Source organism: Megalobrama amblycephala, linkage group LG8, assembly GCF_018812025.1.
Source record: "Megalobrama amblycephala isolate DHTTF-2021 linkage group LG8, ASM1881202v1, whole genome shotgun sequence".
NCBI lineage: Eukaryota > Metazoa > Chordata > Actinopteri > Cypriniformes > Xenocyprididae > Megalobrama > Megalobrama amblycephala.
Window position 1 is genome coordinate 27,385,319 of NC_063051.1, and position 17,542 is coordinate 27,402,860.

The 17,542-nt window shown below is 38.3% G+C and overlaps 1 protein-coding gene across 4 annotated transcripts; it reads right to left on the reverse strand.

Moving 5' to 3' along the window:
* Nucleotides 1-1,597: 1,597 nt before the first annotated feature.
* On the reverse strand, nucleotides 1,598-15,880 carry trim25l (tripartite motif containing 25, like). Of its 4 annotated transcripts, XM_048200291.1 has the most exons (23): nucleotides 15,832-15,880; nucleotides 15,620-15,723; nucleotides 15,369-15,510; nucleotides 14,647-15,301; nucleotides 12,560-12,655; nucleotides 12,211-12,444; nucleotides 11,845-12,004; nucleotides 11,706-11,771; nucleotides 9,064-9,102; nucleotides 8,941-8,979; nucleotides 8,787-8,828; nucleotides 8,630-8,695; nucleotides 8,481-8,549; nucleotides 8,338-8,397; nucleotides 5,570-5,638; nucleotides 5,384-5,443; nucleotides 5,227-5,298; nucleotides 5,079-5,138; nucleotides 4,585-4,656; nucleotides 3,355-3,372; nucleotides 3,162-3,227; nucleotides 2,477-2,542; nucleotides 1,598-2,348 (listed from the first exon to the last, which is right to left on the reverse strand). In XM_048200291.1, exons 4-23 carry the CDS (start codon nucleotides 15,298-15,300, stop codon nucleotides 1,774-1,776), a joined length of 2,583 nt encoding a protein of 860 aa, XP_048056248.1. In that variant the 5' UTR covers nucleotide 15,301; nucleotides 15,369-15,510; nucleotides 15,620-15,723; nucleotides 15,832-15,880; the 3' UTR covers nucleotides 1,598-1,773. The 4 variants fall into 4 exon arrangements, with proteins under 4 accessions (XP_048056248.1, XP_048056249.1, XP_048056250.1 ...); XM_048200292.1 differs by having other exon boundaries at nucleotides 8,630-8,692; nucleotides 14,647-15,510; XM_048200293.1 differs by having other exon boundaries at nucleotides 8,338-8,394; nucleotides 14,647-15,510.
* Between the last annotated feature and the right edge of the window lie 1,662 nt (nucleotides 15,881-17,542).

Below are 17,542 nucleotides of genomic sequence, written 5' to 3' on the forward strand. Positions count from 1 at the left end.
CATCATGAGTATCTTTTAGATTTTTGTCAATTTCTTTAATAATAGTTTTGGGGTTGTAGCTGTGGTCAATTGGGAATTGAGTTTCATGGACAAGTTGAAGAGCGAGTGTGTTTAGAGGATGAGATTCTGCTGAGGTTTCATTGGCGAGGAGGGCTTTATATTGGACTGAATCAGGATCAGACTGATGGAGGTGATGCCAGAACTGAACACATCTCTTCTGGATCTCAATGTTCAGTGGGTACAAACCTAATTCAGCCCTACAGGCGTCGTTGGATGTGCTTCTGTGAACCCCTAAAATGTTTTTGCTAATTTCCAATTGTAGTTTTTCTACTGAAGTTTTATCCCAATTTCTAAAATTTTGTACTGGTCCCCAAATTTCACATCCATATAAAATAATTGGTTTAATTATTGAATTGTATAATTTTATCCAAGTTTTAATGGGTAATTTTAAGTGACCGCATCGTGACTTTATAGCATAAAAAGCCCTCCGAGCCTTTTCACTCAGTGTTTTGACAGCCAGACCAAAGCTTCCCGAAGCGCTGATGTCGATGCCTAGATAACTGTAGCTGGTGCTATGCTGTAGGACCTGGCCTTTATAAGTGAACTGGTGTTTGTTTGCCTGAGATCTGGCCTTTTTCTGGAACACCATTACTCTGGTTTTGTCCAGATTGACTGTCAGGGCCCACTCATGACAGTACTGTTCCAGCAGGGACAGGCTTTGCTGGAGACCCTCAGGTGTGCGGGACAGCAGGAGCAGATCATCTGCGTACAGCAGACATCTGACCTCTGTGTGGTGTAGAGTGAGGCCGGGGACGGTAGAACGCTCTAGCACTGATGCCAGATCATTTATGTAGATGTTGAATAGAGTCGGACTCAGACTGCATCCCTGCAAATCAGACTGCATCCCTCTCTCTCTCTCTCTCTCTCTCCCACTCACTTTCTGTCAAAAATCTACACTGTCCTAGCAAATAAAAGGCAAAAAATGGCATATGTTTTGTACAACTTTTGCATTGTGATATTTATTTTTATGACAGTGAAGCAAAATTACGTACCAATTCTAATTACCATAAGGCAAAAAAAAATTCATACAATATTTTATTCACATTAATAATTTTTTTTTTTTATTATTATTGTAGATTAAAATATTGTATAGACAGTATGATTGTTATTGCTGTATTGCAGAAATGAAAATCATAATTGTATAATGAGAATTACAACAAAAACTGAACTAGAAGCATTATGGTAATGTGAATTTGGAGGTGAAATGTGCTTAATTTTAATGAAAAATAACTGTCTTACCAATAGACTTAAATGGTTAGTTCACCCAAAAATGAATATTCTGCCATTTAATTACTCACCCTCATGTTGTTCGGAACACGAATTAAGATATTTTTTAATGAAATTTTTTTTTTTTTTTTTTTTTTTACACAAAGTACACAAAAAGTATTCTCAATGCTTCATACAATTAAGGTTGAACCACTGTAGTCACATGGACTATTTTAACAATGTCTTTAGTACCTTTTCTGGACCTTGAAAGTGGTGGTTAAATTGCTGTCTATGGGGGATTAAAAAAAAAGCTCTCAGATTTTATCCGAAATATCTTAATTTGTGTTCTGAAGACGAACGAAGGTTTTACGGGTGTGGAACGACATGGGGGTGAGTAAATAATGACTGAATTTTCTAACCCTTTAAATTTCTTTATGCAAATTTTTTTATTCTTTTGATTTTGCGTGAAATATGAACTGGATATGTTTTTTGTGAGATTCGCTCCATTCACAAGGGACAGATTTTAATGCTGTCTGATGTGGAGCTGAACTGCCCCATAGCAAAATCTAGCCCCACGCCGACCCCACAGCCTACCCCGAACGCAGCATACAGCGGGGGTGGGAATGACCCTTGAAAGGTGTGGAGAGGAACCAACCCATCATCCACACTATAGAAAGTCAGAGTCCCTGCGGGCCTGTCCAGAAACACCCCTACACGAGGACTGTAGGTCACAGGGATCTCCACCTTCTGATTGGCATGCATGGCTGCACAGCACATGTCTGACAGCTCCAAGCTCCATGACTGGCTGTTATACCCAAGCCCCGCCCCTGAATCCGCTCCTTTGCGGGGCATGGAGCCGCTGACCACACCCAGAGAGGAGCCACGCCCCCTCCACTCCACCTCCCAGTAGCAGCGGTCGGAGGAGAGGGGCTGGAGACAGAGCACCTGCGTCCAGCCGTCGAAGCGCTGAGGGAGGTCAGGGTACGCCTGAGACGTCTGCTGAAGGGTGGCTACTGTGTCTCCATCAGACAGGACCAAGCGCCGATGGGCTGTGTTTGGATCCAGGGTCAAATCACAAGCATCTAATGGAGACAGAGAGAGAAACAGATGATAAAGTGAGCCTGAAGAAGAATGAAAAGAAGCTAATAGATGATAATAACAGAAGATCAGACGATGGATGTCATGATCTGTGAATGAGGAATAAACTCACATTGCAGGAACTCTTCTCTGGTCCTGGGCTCTGGGGCCTGAATGCTGTCAATGTTAATTTCTCTCACTGTAAAGAAAGAATGAGACAACCAACAAGCTGTAAGAAAATATGATCATTCAAATACTAAAAAATATATATATTTTATATTTTTGTTAAAAAGAAATTCAGTCTGTCTCCATCTATCTATCGTTCATCTATCTATCTATCTATCTATCTCTGTCTGTCGTTCATCTATCTGTCTGTCCCTCTGTTTGTCTGTCTGTCATTCATCTATCTATCTGTCCCTCTGTCTATCTATCTATCTGTCCCTCTGTCTGTCATTCATCATCTATCTGTTTGTCTATCTCTATCTGTCTGTCTGTCTGTCTGTCTGTCTGTCTGTCTGTCTGTCTGTCTGTCTATCTATCTATCTATCTATCTATCTATCTATCTATCTATCTATCTATCTATCTATCTATCTATCTATCTATCTATCTATCTATCTATCTATCTATCTATCTATCTATCTATCTATCTATCTGTCTGTCTGTCTGTCTGTCTGTCTGTCTGTCTGTCTGTCTGTCTGTCTGTCTGTGTCTTTTTATCTTGTCTGTCTGTCCCTCTGTCTGTCGTTTGTCTGTCTGTCTGTCTGTCTGTCTCATCATGTTATGTTTATAGTGTAAAAGATAACGTTGCAACTGCTGACATGTGGGAAAAGCAGGATTGATGAAGGGATTGTCAGTAGGTGAGTCCAGGAACAGAGCTGTATTCACTGCACAGAGAGAAAGACAGAAAGAAAGTGAGACAGAGATGAATTTTTCTTCTTCATGTAATTAATTTAACTAACCTCACCATGATGGAATATGAAAGACTACAACCAAAAAACCTTCAAACATTACCTTCTGTTGGCTCTCCCCCTACAGAGCAAACAGAGATATATAGTCAACAATAATTGATACAATTGATAATATAACAATTACAATAATTTTCTCTTTTTAATGCTAATTTGACAAAGGCAAATGTGTGGGTCAGTAGGATTTTTAAATGTATTTTGTTGAAAGAAGTCTCTTCTCAGCAAGGCAGCATTTATTTGATCAAAAATACAGTAAAACAGTAAAATTCTGAAATGTTATTACAATTTAAGAATAATAACAAAATAATAATGCTTTCTATGTGAATACATTTTAAAATGTAATTTATTCCTGTGATCAAATTTTAATTTTCAGTATCATTACTCCAGTATTCAGTGTCACATGATCCTTCAGAAATTGTACTAATATGCTGATTTGGATGCTCAGGAAACATTTCTTATTATTATAAATGTTGAAAACATTAATACTGTTGTGGTAACCATGATAAAAATTTTTCAGGATTCTTTGATAAATAGAAAGTAAAAATTGTCATGTTTGATCAATTTAATTTGTCCTTGCTGAATAAAAGTATTAATTTGTTTCAGAAAATAACATTTACAAACCCCAAACTTTTGAATGATTTTGTATGCTAAATAAATTTATCAGTTTTATTAACGTTTTATTATTTAAACAGTACAATTTCGTTTTTCAGGACCATTTTTCTCTTACTGTTATTTAAATTATAGAGTATTTAAATCTATATATTTATATATGATGTAGATCAGTGTTTCTCAACCCTGGTCCTGAAGGACCCCCAACACTGCAGGTTTTGGGCTTGTTTGAGATGCATCGGCGCTGCGCAGACCGATCGGTGTATGACATCAAAGTACCGCGAGAGCGATTCAAAAGCATAAGGAATCATATGCTCTCCAAACGCTCTCGCAGTAGTTTGATGTCATATGCCGATCGGTCTGCGCAGCGCCGATGCATCTCGAACAAACCTTCTGTCTTTCTCCCTAATTAAACACACCTGATTCAACTCATCAGCTCATTAGAAGAAACTCCACTACCTGAAATGAGTGTGTCAGACAGAGGAGACTTTCAAAATGTGCAGTGTTGGGGGTCCTCCAGGACCAGGGTTGAGAAACACTGATGTAGATGGTAAATTATTTGAATTTATAAAGCATTTAAACTAAATTATTCACATTTATAAAGAATTTTAACTAAAGTATAATTTCAAATAATTCTTTAAACATCTGTGTACACTGATTGACTTACAGACACTGGCAGAGGCGGGGCTACGAGGTCTCACTGACTCCGCCTCCTGTATAGTAGGTGTGGCCTCTTTCACTGTGAGTGGTAGAAATGTGACATATGATCATGTTTCATTAAATAATTTAATGATGACTGATGGCAAGAAGCATTTTTTTATTTAAAAGGTTTGTGAAATCTTAATTTAGTGGCTATGTTTTGCTTTCCATAGTAGACAAAGATATGGACATCTTGAGGTACTTTTTGACCACAGTTCACATGAGACTTTATGAGCAGGAAACACAGGCATTTACCTGGATGCTAGACAAACCAGTATGACCAGTAAATATTTCTTGACAAGCCTTAGCTTGGTTTCTTTGTTTGTGTGTGTGGGTTTATGTGAGTATATTTAGGGTACACATTTGTCCCCAGAAGTTAGTTGGCTTTATATAAAAGCAATAGAAATCTATCATCTATCGTCATTTGGACTGCAAAGTAAACGTGTGTGTTCTTGAGCTCACCTGTGTCCTGTCTCTTCTTCCTGTTTCTGGGTAAGAGAGAGCTCAGACTCCATCTGTCCGCTGATGAAGAACAGAATGAGGAAATTTAAGAATAAAATCTAAATCACAACATCTTATTCCAGGCAGAGCGTGTGTTGGTCTTACTCACATTGTCTGGCCGGCTGCTGTCTGTCTGCAGCGTTTGATCTTTGCTGTGAGAGATTCTGACTTTCTCCATTGACTGTTAAGAAGGAAGACAGACACAAACAAGCTATTTATAAAGGAGTCTGTTAAATGTCAATAATCGGACATGAATCAAACGTCACCTTGCTCTTTGTCCTCTCTCCTCATTCTCGGTCTGATTGAACTCAAGCTCCAGCGATCCGCTGATAATTAAAAGTCAAACTCAGTTTAGCAAAAATGCAGTGTATATAAAGTGAGGTCTGAGACAACATTGAAAATCTTTCATTTAAACCTAAATAACAGTGTGCTGTTTGTAGGTGTCATTTCACCTTGTTCTTCATCACGTGTGCTTCTGCTCTGTGTGCTTTGACGTCTTTGAGAAGTCTGATTTTCTCTTTCTACACAGAGATAACAGAATCATGACTAAAATGATATTGATAAAACACACAAAATGAACAATAGCACATAAATTGACACTAGGGTAAATGGCAGGATATGTTGAAGTCATTTTTCACTCTAGAATCAGATGAAAAAAAAAATTACATTTGTAGCCTATTTCTAGGCCCATTTAGAGTATTTGCTTTGTGATATTTTTATGACATGTTCTCCTATATTTTTCCTATATTTGCATCTATAATATTTACATTTATAAAGTATTTACATGTATAAAGCATTTAAATTATTAAATACAGGGTTCCTACTCAAACTGCCAAACCTCTCTGTAGATTTTTCAGACCATATTTAATACAAATACAACATTATATTTGGATTATAGTACAATCATCTGTAAATATTTTCTCAGTTTTTTTTTTTTCATTGGTTTTCTTGAAGTGGTATTATGCACTTACGTAATGAGAAGAAACCTAAAACGCTTTATAACCTGCATATATTCACCTCTGACACATCAGTTTGATACTGTAAATGTGATTTGATGTTGCATGATCACCAAACAGCAAAGTACAGTCTGAATTAAACAATCGTTTGCTTCTTTATCTGTTGCTGGGTTTTTTTTTAGAAATGATTAGAAAACTGAATAGGGGAAATAGTCTGACAAAGCAAATATTTTTTCATACTTTGTGCATTTTATTTTTTTCCATATTTTTCCTGACCTGGAAATGACTCAAATCAAATTCCATACTTTTCCAAACTGCGTAGGAACCATGCATCAATGTTGAAGTGATATAAAACTGTATTACAGTCATTTTCATATTCTAATATTAAAGTAAGTAAATAATGTATTAAATTAATAACACTAATATTTGAATCATTCAAAAGTAAAAAATATATATATACAGTGGGTACGGAAAGTATTCAGACCCCCTTTAAATTTTTCACTCTTTGTTATATTGCAGCCATTTGCTAAAATCATTTAAGTTCATTTTTTTCCTCATTAATGTACACACAGCACCCCATATTGACAGAAAAACACAGAATTGTTGACATTTTTGCAGATTTATTAAAAAAGAAAAACTGAAATATCACATGGTCCTAAGTATTCAGACCCTTTGCTGTGACACTATATTTAACTCAGGTGCTGTCCATTTCTTCTGATCATCCTTGAGATGGTTCTACACCTTCATTTGAGTCCAGCTGTGTTTGATTATACTGATTGGACTTGATTAGGAAAGCCACACACCTGTCTATATAAGACCTTACAGCTCACAGTGCATGTCAGAGCAAATGAGAATCATGAGGTCAAAGGAACTGCCTGAAGAGCTCAGAGACAGAATTGTGGCAAGGCACAGATCTGGCCAAGGTTACAAAAAAATTTCTGCTGCACTTAAGGTTCCTAAGAGCACAGTGGCCTCCATAATCCTTAAATGGAAGACGTTTGGGATGACCAGAACCCTTCCTAGAGCTGGCCGTCCGGCCAAACTGAGCTATCGGGGGAGAAGAGCCTTGGTGAGAGAGGTAAAGAAGAATCCAAAGATCACTGTGGCTGAGCTCCAGAGATGCAGTCGGGAGATGGGAGAAAGTTGTAGAAAGTCAACCATCACTGCAGCCCTCCACCAGTCGGGGCTTTATGGCAGAGTGGCACGACGGAAGCCTCTCCTCAGTGCAAGACACATGAAAGCCCGCATGGAGTTTGCCAAGATGGTAAGAAATAAGATTCTCTAGTCTGATAAGACCAAGATAGAACTTTTTGGCCTTAATTCTAAGCGGTATGTGTGAAGAAAACCAGGCACTGCTCATCACCTGTCCAATACAGTCCCAACAGTGAAGCATGGTGGTGGCAGCATCATGCTGTGGGGGTGTTTTTCAGCTGCAGGGACAGGACGACTGGTTGCAATCGAGGGAAAGATGAATGCGGCCAAGTACAGGGATATCCTGGATGAAAACCTTCTCCAGAGTGCTCAGGACCTCAGACTGGGCCGAAGGTTTACCTTCCAACAAGACAATGACCCTAAGCACACAGCTAAAATAACGAAGGAGTGGCTTCACAACAACTCCGTGACTGTTCTTGAATGGCCCAGCCAGAGCCCTGACTTAAACCCAAATGAGAATCTCTGGAGAGACCTAAAAATGGCTGTCCATCAACGTTTACCATCCAACCTGACAGAACTGGAGAGGATCTGCAAGGAGGAATGGCAGAAGATCCCAAATCCAGGTGTGAAAAACTTGTTGCATCTTTCCCAAAAAGACTCATGGCTGTATTAGATCAAAAGGGTGCTTCTACTAAATACTGAGCAAAGGGTCTGAATACTTAGGACCATGTGATATTTCAGTTTTTCTTTTTTAATAAATCTGCAAAAATGTCAACAATTCTGTGTTTTTCTTTTAGTCTGTGTTTTAACAATTAATGAGGAAAAAAAATGAACTTAAATGATTTTAGCAAATGGCTGCAATATAACAAAGAGTGAAAAATTTAAGGGGGTCTGAATACTTTCCGCCGTACCCACTGTATATCTGGACACATTATAATGAGACTGTGAAAAAAATGTGCTTTTCATTTAAAAAAAAAAAAAAAAAAAAAAAAAAAGTATGTGATGCAAAATGATCTTCACTGATATTATAAAAATAGACTTCATTTACTCTATACAATTTTGTTTAGGATATGACATGTACATCTTTGTGAGATTCACCCAATAAAACTCACCCTGCTCTCTGATTTCTCCTCTCTGTCTCCCTCTTACTGAACTTAAACTCCAGGTGTCTGCTGAGGAATCAAACACACAATAATCAAAACTACACTGGACAGAGGTTTGTCTTTATATCCGTATGATTATTTCTCTTTCTCACCTTCAGTGTTTTCTCTTTCCTCTCTTCTTTGTGTCTCTCTTGGTCTCAATGAACTGCGGCTCCTGTCGGCTGCAGAGTGAGAAACTATAAATGACAAACTACAGATTTCAGACGTACATGAGTGAAAGTGTGTGAGATGTGCGTCTTACTGTCATCTCTCTCCTCTCTTGGTGATCTTGCTGGTCTTTGGGAGTTTGTAACACGTCTATTAACTGCTATACAAATGTTGATATATTTAAAATCCTTCCTACATACAGTCACACAAACTCATTTTAGAGTCAAAGAATTAAATCAGATCAGTCTCACCTCCTGGCTCATTGTTTCTCACGGCTTGTGGACGCGTGTTCACTGAAGAAAGAATAAAAAATAAAAAAAACAACTTACAACACACCTGATATTGGATTAAATTAAATTACATTTTAAATTAAATTAAATTAAATTAGGAACTTAAAGGTTTTACCAGATCCTCGTGTGCTTACTGATGGCAGTGGTGGAGGTCCTAAAAAATATTCACATACATCCACATACATTAGCAATTCTAAAAACAAAAAACAATGCCTGGTTTTATTCACTGTTTTCATACCTTGCGCACGAGCAGCTTTGGTTCCTTTTCCAGAAAACACTGTGATGCAAAAACAGGGTAAAGAGCTGAGACGATTTATAGAAAAATGACAGATGAAATCTATAGAAGAAACTAGGACTCAACAAACCACTTTTTTGATCATATTATTTATATTAATTTTGTGTTTTATATATATATATATATATATATATATATATATATATATATATATATATATATATACATATACAGTACAGTCCAAAAGTTTGGAACCACTAAGATTTTTAATGTTTTTAAAAGAAGTTTCGTCTGCTCACCAAGGCTACATTTATTTAATTAAAAATACAGTAAAAAACAGTAATATTGTGAAATATTATTACAATTTAAAATAACTGTGTACTATTTAAATATATTTGACAAAGTAATTTATTCCTGTGATGCAAAGCTGAATTTTCAGCATCGTTACTCCAGTCTTCAGTGTCACATGATCCTTCAGAAATCATTCTAATATGCTGATTTGCTGCTCAATAAACATTTATGATCATTTTCAATGTTGAAAACAGTTGTGTACTTTTTTTTCAGGATTCCTTGATGAATAGAAAGTTCAAAAGAACAGCATTTATCTGAAATACAAAGCTTCTGTAGCATTATACACTACCGTTCAAAAGTTTGGGGTCAGTAAGAATTTTTATTTTTATTTTTTTGAAAAGAAATTAAAGAAATGAATACTTTTATTCAGCAAGGATGCATTAAATCAATCAAAAGTGGCAGTAAAGACATTTATAATGTTACAAAAGATTAGATTTCAGATAAACACTGTTCTTTTGAACTTTCTATTCATCAAATAATCCTGAAAAAAAATATTGTACACAAATATTTTGTACAATTGTACACATTAAATGTTTGTTGAGCAGCAGATCAGCATATTAGAATGATTTCTGAAGGATCATGTGACACTGAAGACTGGAGTAATAAATATATTAAAATAGAAAACAGTTATTTTAAATTGTAATAATATTTCACAATATTACTGTTTTTACTGTATTTTTAATTAAATAAATGTAGCCTTGGTGAGCAGACGAAACTTCTTTTAAAAACATTAAAAATCTTAGTGGTTCCAAACTTTTGGACAGTACTGTATATATATATATATATATATATATATATATATATATATATATATATATATATATATATATATATATATATATATATATATAAATTATTAGCCATTTTCTCTCCCCGGTGTCATGTGACTCGTTAGTGTTTCTCGTAAGGTCTCAGGTGTGACTCGTAAGGTCTCAGGTGTGAATGGGGAGCAGGTGTGTTAAATTTGGTGTTATAGCTCTCACTCTCTCATACTGGTTACTAAAAGTTCAACATGGCACCTCATGGCAAAGAACTCTCTGAGGATCTGAAAAAAAGAATTGTTGCTCTACATAAAGATGGCGTAGGCAATAAGAAGATTGCCAAGACCCTGAACTGAGCTGCAGCACGGTGGCCAAGACCATACGACGGTTTAACAGGACAGGTTCCACTCAGAACAGGCCTCGTCATGGTCGACCAAAGAAGTTGAGTGCACATGCTCAGCGTCATATCCAGAGGTTGTGTTTGGGAAATAGATGTATAAGTGCTGCCAGCATTGCTGCAGCGGTTGAAGGGATGTGGGGTCAGCGTGTCAGTGCTCAGACCATACGCTGCACACTGCATCAAATTGGTCTGCATGGCTGTCGTCCCAGAAGGAAGCCTCTTCTAAATATGATGCACAAGAAAGCCCGCAAACAGTTTGCTGAAGACAAGCAGACTAAGGACATGGATTACTGGAACCATGTTTTGTGGTCTGATGAGACCGAGATAAACTTATTTGGTTCAGATGGTGTCAAGCATGTGTGGCGGCAACCAGTCGAGGAGTACAAAGACAAGTGTGTCTTGCCTACAGTCAAGCATGGAGGTGGGAGTGTCATGGCCTGGGGCTGCCTGAGTGCTGCCGGCAACCATGAATGCCAACATGTACTGTGACATACTGAAGCAGAGCATGATCCCCTCCCTTCGGAGATTGGGACACAGGGCAGTATTCCAACATGATAATGACCACAAACACACCTCCAAGATGACCACTGCCTTGCTAAAGAATGTCTCCAGACCTAAACCCTGTGGGACATCCTCAAACGGACGGTGGAGGAGCGCAAGGTCTCTAACATCCACCAGCTCCGTGATGTCGTCATGGAGGAGTGGAAGTGGACTCAGTGGCAACCTGTGAAGCTCTGGTGAACCAAGAGGGTTAAGGCAATGCTGAAAACTATGGTGGCCACACAAAATATTGACACTTTGGGCCCAATTTGGACATTTTCACTTAGGGGTGTACTCACTTTTGTGGCCAGCAGTTTAGACATTAATGGCTGTGTGTTGAGTTATTTTGAGGGGACAGCAAATTTACACTGTTATACAAGCTTTACACTCACTACTTTACATTGTAGCAAAGTGTCATTTCTTCAGTGTTGTCACATTAAAAGATATAATAAAATATTTACAAAAATGTGAGGGGTGTACTTACTTCTGTGAGATACTGTATATAGTTTTTACAATTTACTTGTTTTTATGATTTCATTTTATTTTATTTGTTGACATGCTACCAAATGCAGTGTACTCAAAAATTCACTTACACTTCATTATGCCTCCTGTTTTCTGGCCGTTGCGGTCTGCCACTGTGAACGCTGTGGTGTTGAACACTGAGAATAAACACAGATAATGACCCTCCAGTGATCCTGTACCTGAGAGCATTAGTGCAGTGTTTGTTTGTACCTGTCTTGTTGATCTTGTCCAGCTCCTGGTCACACATCTCCTCCACTTTCTCCCTGAGCTGGACAATGACACTCCTGACAGAATCAAACGTGGCTTCAGGGTTCACGGTCACAGCTCCCAGCTCTCCCCCCTCCAGCGGAAAGCACAGAGACTGATACGTCTGTGGAGACGAGAACAAGAAGATGTGTTCAGAGATGGTATGAAGAGATTATGCATTTTTGTCTTTTGAATTTTACGAAGCCATGAAACATTGGTTTTGTTAAACCCCACATGTCCCCAAAACTGATTAAACCAGTGGTCCTCAACCAAGGGCTTCAACAAACTTCTGATATTGCTGTGGTCCACTGGATTAAACCATAATCTGACCTTCAGGAAGTAGATATTGTCCTGGCAGTTGATGAGCTCTTTAAGTTCTACATCTTTTTTCTTCAGCTGTTTGACTTCGGACTCCAATTTGGTCACCACGTCCTGGGCCTCGTTGAGCTTCTCCTGTCCAGTGGAGACCATCACGTCTTGGAGCAACTCCAGCATCCGCTGCACTGACTCCTGGAGCTCAGACAGGACCGTATCCGCCTCGTCCCGCACCGTGTCTGAGGAACGCTACACACACACACAGACACCTTGAAGACTGTGATCTTGTGCGATGAAATTCATAAAACCAACAGAATATACTTATATAATGTTGTTTTGTTTTTGGAGTGTTATAAATATTTACCGTGAGTGTGTCTAAGACTTTTTTCATGTCTTTCAGTTCTCTCTCTCTGTCCTGGAGTCTCTGATGGTTCTCAGACAGAACTGTGCCCAGCTCTTTCTAATTCAACAACAATGATTAAGGATTAGACTGGAATGTGGACTGGAATGAATATGGAGTGGAACAAGACTAGCTCATGAATACTAAACCACACAGCACGTCATGCAAAACTTAAAGGTGAGTCATGTTTTTCACACAGTGGCAGTGAAAGAGCATTATTCTGAATGATGTCAGTGCCTTGCATGCATGATCATTTTTCAGGCTCACTGACGTTATAACAGATGTCAAAAATAAACTGTCCTCAAAGCAGTTGTCATGAAAGTGGAAAAAGCTATTCATTTGTGCATGTAATTGAAATTTGTTTTAATAAGAGAGCCAACTTGTAACCTGTATATTGTAGCTTTTGAAAACAATAATGTGACCAATAAACAACTAACACCTAAAGTGGACTGAAATTTACATAGAAGCACTGTCATATACTTTTATATACAATTGTAATAAATGATACCAAAAATACCATGGTTTTATAATGGGAATTTATAAAAAATAAATTATAAACCAATATGACCAATATGGTACTGTGCATCATTAAAAGGATAGTTCACCCCAAAATGAAAATTCGGTAAACACTTTACAATAAGGCTTCATTAGTTAACATTAGTTAATTTATTAACTAAAAAATGAACAAAACATTTTTTTTACAGTATTTATTAATCTTTGTTAATGTTAGTTAATAAAAATGTAGTCGTTCATGTTAGTTCACAAAGCATTAACTAATATTAACAAATACAGCTTTTGATTTTAATAATGTATTAGTAAATGTTTAAATTAACATTCATTTAGATTAATAAATGCTGTAGAAGTATTGTTCATTAATTCATGTTAACTAAAGTAGTTAACTAATGTTAACTAATGAAACCTTATTGGAAAGTGTTAAAGAAAATTCTGTCATTAATTACTCGCCCTCAAGACTTTTGTTCATCTTTGGAACAAAAATGAAAATATTTTATGTACTCTCCATTCATGGCTACACAGCTACCACTTTGAGGCTTCAAAAATTCATAAAGAGATCGTAAAACGAATCCATATTAATTGAGCGGGTTAGTCCAAAGTTTCTGAAGAGACACAATCACTTTATATGATGAACAGATTGAATTTAAGCTTTTATTCACATATAAACTTTGATCAGCTAACATAAACAGAAGCTCAACTGAACTCACGCACGAGAACAAACTTCATTGGTTCTTGCAGAAGCTCAAACGTGCTGCATAGCACCAGAATGAACCTCATTGGTTCTCGCACGTCAAGCAAGCATGCTTGAGCTGTGAGATGAATGTTTATATGCGAATAAAAGCGATCATGTCTCTTCAGAAAATTGGGACTAAACCGGTCAATTCATATGGATTAGTTTTAAAGATCTCATGAACTTTTTGAAGCGTCAAAGTGGTAGTTGTATCTAGCTGTCAATGGAGGGACAGAAATCACTCACATTTTATTAAAAAGATCTTCCTTTGTGTTCCGAAGATGAACGAAAGTCTTGCGGGTTTGGAACGACATGAGGGTGAGTAATTGAGGACATAATTTTCATTTTTGGGTGAACTAACCCTTTAATGGTGCCAAAAACATGATAACACACAGTGTTAAAGGGATAGTTCACCCAAAAATGAAAATTCTGTCATTATTTACTCACCCTCAGGTTGTTCCAAACCTGTATAAATTTAGTTTGTTTCTAACCAGGCTGCTTTGGGGCACCATTGACTTCCATAGTAGAAAAAAAAAAATACTACGGAAGTCAATAGTGCCCCAGAACTATTCAGTTTCCCACATTCTTCAAAATATCTTCCATTGTGTTCAACAGAACAAAGAAATTTATACAGATTTGGAACAACCTGAGGGTGAGTAAATGATGACAGAATTGTTATTTTTGGGTGAACTATCCCTTTAAGGTCAATGTACCAAGTTTAGACTCTGTTTAGACTCTTAATGAACCTTTTACAAGTTGATTTTATTGTATTATTTTATTTTATTTTAGATGTGAATGTGGTTCTCACCTGCTTCTCAGAGCGCTCTGCCTGTGTGGACACGCTCTCGTGACCCTTGTGCTGGTTACTGGTGCAGAGCCAGCACACGTACATCTGACACGAGCGGCAGAAGAACTCCTGCAGGTACTTGTGCTCAGGGCAAATCTTCTGGCTCAGGTTACCGGTGGGCGCGATAAGCTCGTGGCTCTTCAGCTTGTCCTGCGTGTCATGGGGTTTCAGGTGAGTCTCGCAAAACGATGCCATGCACACCAAACACGTCTTCACTGCCGCTTTGGGCTCCGGGCAGCGGTCACATGGCACAACGGAGGCCGGCAGCTGTTTAGTAGCCCCTTTGCTCCGTGTGCGCGCGCGCTCAGACGCGGAGGTTGCCGCGCGCCGGGCGCTTTTGATGGACTCCCGCCCGGAGGGGTTCAGGTTCCCGCGGCGGAGCTGCTCCACGGCTTCGGCCAGCATGGTGTTCCGGCAGAGAGTGGGACGTGGGTTGAAGTTCTGACGGCATTCCGGACAGCTGTAGATGCCGCTTTTTCTGCCTTCATTGTCCCAGTAATCTGAGATACAGGCCATGCAGTAACTGTGACCACACGGGATGGTCACGGGGTCAGTTGGCAGATCCAGACACACAGGGCAGTTAAACTGCTCCTCTGTCCATAGACGACCACTCATTCTGAGGGTGTAAATTCAAATTAATGTAATAATAAAATAAAGTTGAACCTAATCTACTCCACACACACCTGTGATTCAGAATGAATGTTCCAGCTGTGAGAGTGTCTGTCTCTCCGGTTTGACTGGCTGTGGATGAGACACTCACTGAGCAGGTTTGGGGAGAAAATCAGGCTCGCGTGTGCATTCCTCTTCATTTGCACTAAGTATAGGCTATGTGTAGGAAGTAAATGAAAGAATAAAGCAAAATTAAGTATAATGCAAATAATATATCTTCCGAAGAAAAACTGTTTGTCTGTTGTGTGCATCTTTGGTGTCATACTAGACTGTTGCCAGGGTGTTGCTATGTGGATTCTGAGGTAAGGTGCTGTGTGTGTTGCTTGGCTGGTCCAAGTCAAAAGAGTCCATCCTCAAGTTTCTGAGTCTCTGTTCGCCAGGTAAGAATAATAAGTCCAGTCAGTTAGAAAAGTAGCCAGTATTTGGGTTAAAGGGATAGTTCACCCAAAAATGAAAATTTGATGTTTATCTGCTTACCCCCAGCGCATCCAAGATGTAGGTGTCTTTGTTTCTTCAGTAGAACACAAATGATGATTTTTAACTGCAACCGCTGCCGTCTGTCAGTTGTATAATGCAAGTCAGCGGGAACTTGGACTATAAGAGTAAATAAAACACGACAGACAAATCCAAATTAAACCCTGCGGCTCGTGACGACACATTGATGTCTTAAGACAAGAAACGATCGGTTTGTGTGAGAAACCGAACAGTATTTATATCATTTTTTACCTCTAATACACCACTATGTCCAACAGCATTCATCCCTCGATTCGTTTGGTCTGATCGCGCTCTGACAGCGGCAGTGATGTCTCGCATATACTTCAATGGCTGCGTCCGAAAACTGGAAAATGCTGCCTTCCGAGGACACATTTCAAGGTAGTAAGGCATCAAGGTACGTCCGAATCCAATGTTAGCTTCACTTCCTCTCTCATGAGATACCTTCCTCAGATCGATTTTTGAAGGAAGCATAGATGTATCCTTAGCTGCCTTTGATATCCCACAATCCTGTGCTTTCCATTCTGTGACAGTTGAGCTAGAAAAATAAAGATGGCGTCCGAAAGTTGTGTTTGCTGCTCAGTTTGTGTATAAATGTACGATTTTGATCAACATATTTCAATTTTGATATCATTTCTATCGAGAAATTACTACTGTAACGTTAGTAATTAAATATTTGTTTAGTTCTCACCAAAGCTCGCGCTATATTGCTGTAGATCATTAAACTGTTACGCTGCCTCAGAAGTCTGTCCGAAATCAATTTCGTGAGGTACTTTCATGCACAAATGCTGCCGTACAAGTCATTCTCTTATAAGATAGCGAGGCAGCAAGACAGCTACCTAGGTTTTCGGACGCAGCCAATGAGAGCGAGACATCACTGCCGTTGTCAGAGCGCGATCAGACCAAACGAATCGAGTGATAAATGCCGTTGGACATAGTGGTGTATTAGAGGTAAAAAATGATATAAATACTGTTCGGTTTCTCGCACAAACCGATCGTTTCTTGTCTTAGGACATCAATGTGTCGTCACGAGCTGCAGGGTTTAATTTGGACTTGTCTAAGCAAGTTTTATTTACTCTTATTGTAGAAGTTCCCATCCACTAGCATTATTTGACTGACAGACAGCAACCGTTGGAGTTAAAAATCATCATTTGTGTTCTACTGAAGAAACAAAGTCACCTACATCTTGGATGCTCTGGGGGTAAGCAGATAAACATCAATTTTTAATTTTTGGGTGAACTATCCCTTTAACTTTAATCCTCATGCACTGTTCGATTTCTGATTACAGCCTGTATGGTCTGGGTCAAATTGACCCTGATTGGATTCAATACAAATCCTCAAAAATCATACTATGAAAAAAAACATACAATTAGGTACGAATAATTAACTTTTAATATCAATACTTTTTACACATTACAAAGAATAAATATAGGAAATTATGATTTATAAAAGTGTTTTTAACCACTATTTTTAAGGCTGCCCCTCTCCAATACCCGTGGGACACTTGCCATTATACATTTAGAACGATAATATCTTGGTCTAAACCTAAAGTAATCTTGACAAACTACGTAGCATTTGAAAGCTTTCGGATTTTCAAAAGAAATGACAGAGCAATAGATAAATAGCAATAGATGCTTCATTTGTGATGTGGTGCCAAACTATAAAACATGCTCTGATTCTTTTCGTACGTTTTAGA

What these genes read in the sequence shown, in the direction of transcription:
- trim25l (XM_048200291.1), bottom strand. Translation starts at nt 15,300, where the DNA reads ATGAGTGGTCGTCTATGGACAGAGGAGCAGTTTAACTGCCCTGTGTGT. An exon ending in AGTAAGCACACGAGGATCTG is followed by an intron (nt 8,829 to 8,940) that starts GTAAAACCTTTA and finishes TTCTTTCTTCAG; the next exon opens with TGAACACGCGTCCACAAGCC. An exon ending in CAGAGAAGAGTTCCTGCAAT is followed by an intron (nt 2,349 to 2,476) that starts GTGAGTTTATTC and finishes TGTCTCCATTAG; the next exon opens with ATGCTTGTGATTTGACCCTG.